The 2,500-nt window shown below is 42.6% G+C and overlaps 1 protein-coding gene across 1 annotated transcript in view; it reads left to right on the top strand.

Annotated features, from left to right (window-relative positions):
- Window positions 1–2,500, top strand: part of LOC138981437 (peptidyl-prolyl cis-trans isomerase B-like) — a 7,276-nt gene that overhangs the window by 2,110 nt on the left and 2,666 nt on the right. Inside the window, exon 3 of the mRNA XM_070354357.1 lies at window positions 1,455–1,629. Within this exon, the coding sequence (XP_070210458.1) occupies window positions 1,455–1,629 (175 nt within the window). The remainder of the gene's footprint in view (window positions 1–1,454; window positions 1,630–2,500) is intronic.

Here is a 2,500-nt window from a genome sequence, read left to right as displayed (position 1 = left end):
TCAGTATCTGATTTATCAATGTCATTTGCAATGGAGTTTTAATACATGTATATTACTACTAGATGATTACCCGCTTCGCCGGGTACCGGCTTCGCCGGGAAGAAGTAGAGCCAAATACCAGGAAGGGAGATCTAAAAATAGTAACGTGCAGTGACCTTCTAAAAATAGTAACGTAGTAACGGGAATATGGATTGACGCCACACGAAGGAAGGGAGATCTAAAAATAGTAACGTGCAGTGACCTTCTAAAAATAGTAACGTAGTAACGGGAATATGGATTGACGCCACACGAAGGAAGGGAGATAAACGCACAAAACAAAACACTGGAGAAGATAAGGAAGAGTTACTAGGAATTGATATAGTGGATCTACAGAAAAACCAAAATTGGTTCAGCGCTGCGCCCTGAGAGCACGTGTTGAAATATCTCATCGATCAGGTTGTGTCCGGGGTGTAGCTGAATACGGTCTCCAAATTTGAAAAAGATCGACCGAGAACTTTGGCCGTGCATCGCGAACAGACACACAGACACACAGACAGACACTAGTCGCATATATATATAGGCAATACAGAAAAGAGATCAGTAAGTGAGTGGGTTAATTAATTAGGATATTAGGAAAGATGCATGTCGCAAATAAAATTGTGTGTTCGTTAGTATCTGATTTCTCGGTGAAATTTGCAATGGGGCTTTAATATGTTACTGCAGTACAGAAAATAGAACAGGACAAAACGAAAACGCCAAGAAAGCCAGTTCTCAAGAATGAGATGAATTCGATATTAGCACAACTCCCCCAGATCTTAATAAAAGTTGACTCAATTGGCATCTTCGTGTTATCGCTCCTAGTGATGCATAATAAGGAACTACAAAACACACGTCATGTGTTTGATTGCATGTGTGTGTGCTGTTCAATGTCAAAACAACAACAAAGTCAGTACATGACGTGTGTTTTGTAGTTCCTTTGAAGTTTCGGTCAACCTGAAACGCCCAAATATGAAGCTTATGTGTTTGATTGCATGTGTGTGCTCGTTCAATCGTCAAAACAACAACAAAGTCATAGTACCTGAAAGGAATTCGATCGATACATAAATGTTATTTGCGTTTTTGACCAAAATATGACATTTTACACAGATCTCGACAGTCATTGTTCACCTCAGCTCGACCGCTAGCGCGGTCGCGGAGAACAATGACTGTCTCGATCTGTGTAAAATGTCATACTTTGGTCAAAAACGCAAATAACGTATAATAGGGTCGGCCCCTTAAAATAGGGTAGGTCGGGTTACCGTAACCACACCTATTTTTTTGTAGGCCTTATGTGAGTTCGACTGAGCTTGACTAGATGTTGTATTTTCGCCTTACGCGACTTGTTTGTTTTGTTTTCAATTCTACTTTTTTTTTCTAGCATGAAGAAAGAAAAAACTGTATAAAGAATTTTTTTGGTTTTTGTTTCTGTGCAACAGGAAGAAGCTGCGGTACCTCGTGACAGAGGAGGTGTTCTTTGACATCATGATCGGCAACAGAACAGCAGCAGAGAAGCCATCCTATGGCCGAGTCCAGGTGGCGTGCTTCGGTGACATCGTACCCATCACGTGTCTCAACTTCATCGCTCTGGCCAAGGGACACAGGAAGGGGAGGGTGAGTAGTGTTAGTTAATTAATAAACTAATTCATTAATTAATCAGAGAGTTTGGTCTCTCGATTCTGTGCATTTTAAATCACACACAGGGGATGTGGGGGAAATTAGGGAGGTTCTTAGCAAAACGGGTTGACATAAATCATTTGCTTGTTTTGTGAGTTGTTGTTCGTTTGATTGTTTGTTTGTTTGTTTGTTTGATTGTGTGTGTGTGGGTTTTTTTTTAATTAGAACCACACACAAAAGATGCAGAGAAAACTTAGAGTGCCTTTAGAGGGAGAGTGAGGTGGGGGGGGAGGAGCGAGACAGAGACAGAGGGACAGAGACATACTCAGACAGAGAGAGAGAGAGAGAGAGAGAGAGAGAGAGAGAGAGAGAGAGAGAGAGAGAGAGAGAGAGAGAGGGGTGCAGACAGACGGACAGACAGACAGAGAGAGAGAGACAGAGAGAGAGAGAGGTGCAAACAGACAGACAGACAGACAGACAAACAGACAAACAGACAGACAGACAGACAGACAGACGGACAGACAGAGAGAGAAATAGACAGACAGATAGAAAGACAGACAGACAGACAGACAGACAGACAAACAGAGAACAGCGTGTGGGAAAAGGCCACACAAAGGTGTGGAAATGGGACTGAAGCGGAACTGATCCAAGACTTGGCAAAGAAAGTACATTAATCACCGATTAAGAATGCAAATATCAATGCATATTTCCACATCACACCACTCCCAGTCACGAACATCAAAACGTGTTACAAGTCGGCCGGTCATATTCCACGTGGAAACACCACACGTGTCCCGGCATCGTCCGTCGTGGAAAGAAACTGGAAAAAGTTGATTTTGTCTCGCGTAACCTCTGCACCCGGCAATCT

The sequence above is a fragment of the Littorina saxatilis genome, linkage group LG1 (assembly GCF_037325665.1).
Source record: "Littorina saxatilis isolate snail1 linkage group LG1, US_GU_Lsax_2.0, whole genome shotgun sequence".
In the NCBI taxonomy this organism is placed as follows: domain Eukaryota; kingdom Metazoa; phylum Mollusca; class Gastropoda; order Littorinimorpha; family Littorinidae; genus Littorina; species Littorina saxatilis.
The sequence above is the reverse complement of the archived record's forward strand: the minus strand, read 5'-3'. Positions and strand labels throughout refer to the sequence as shown.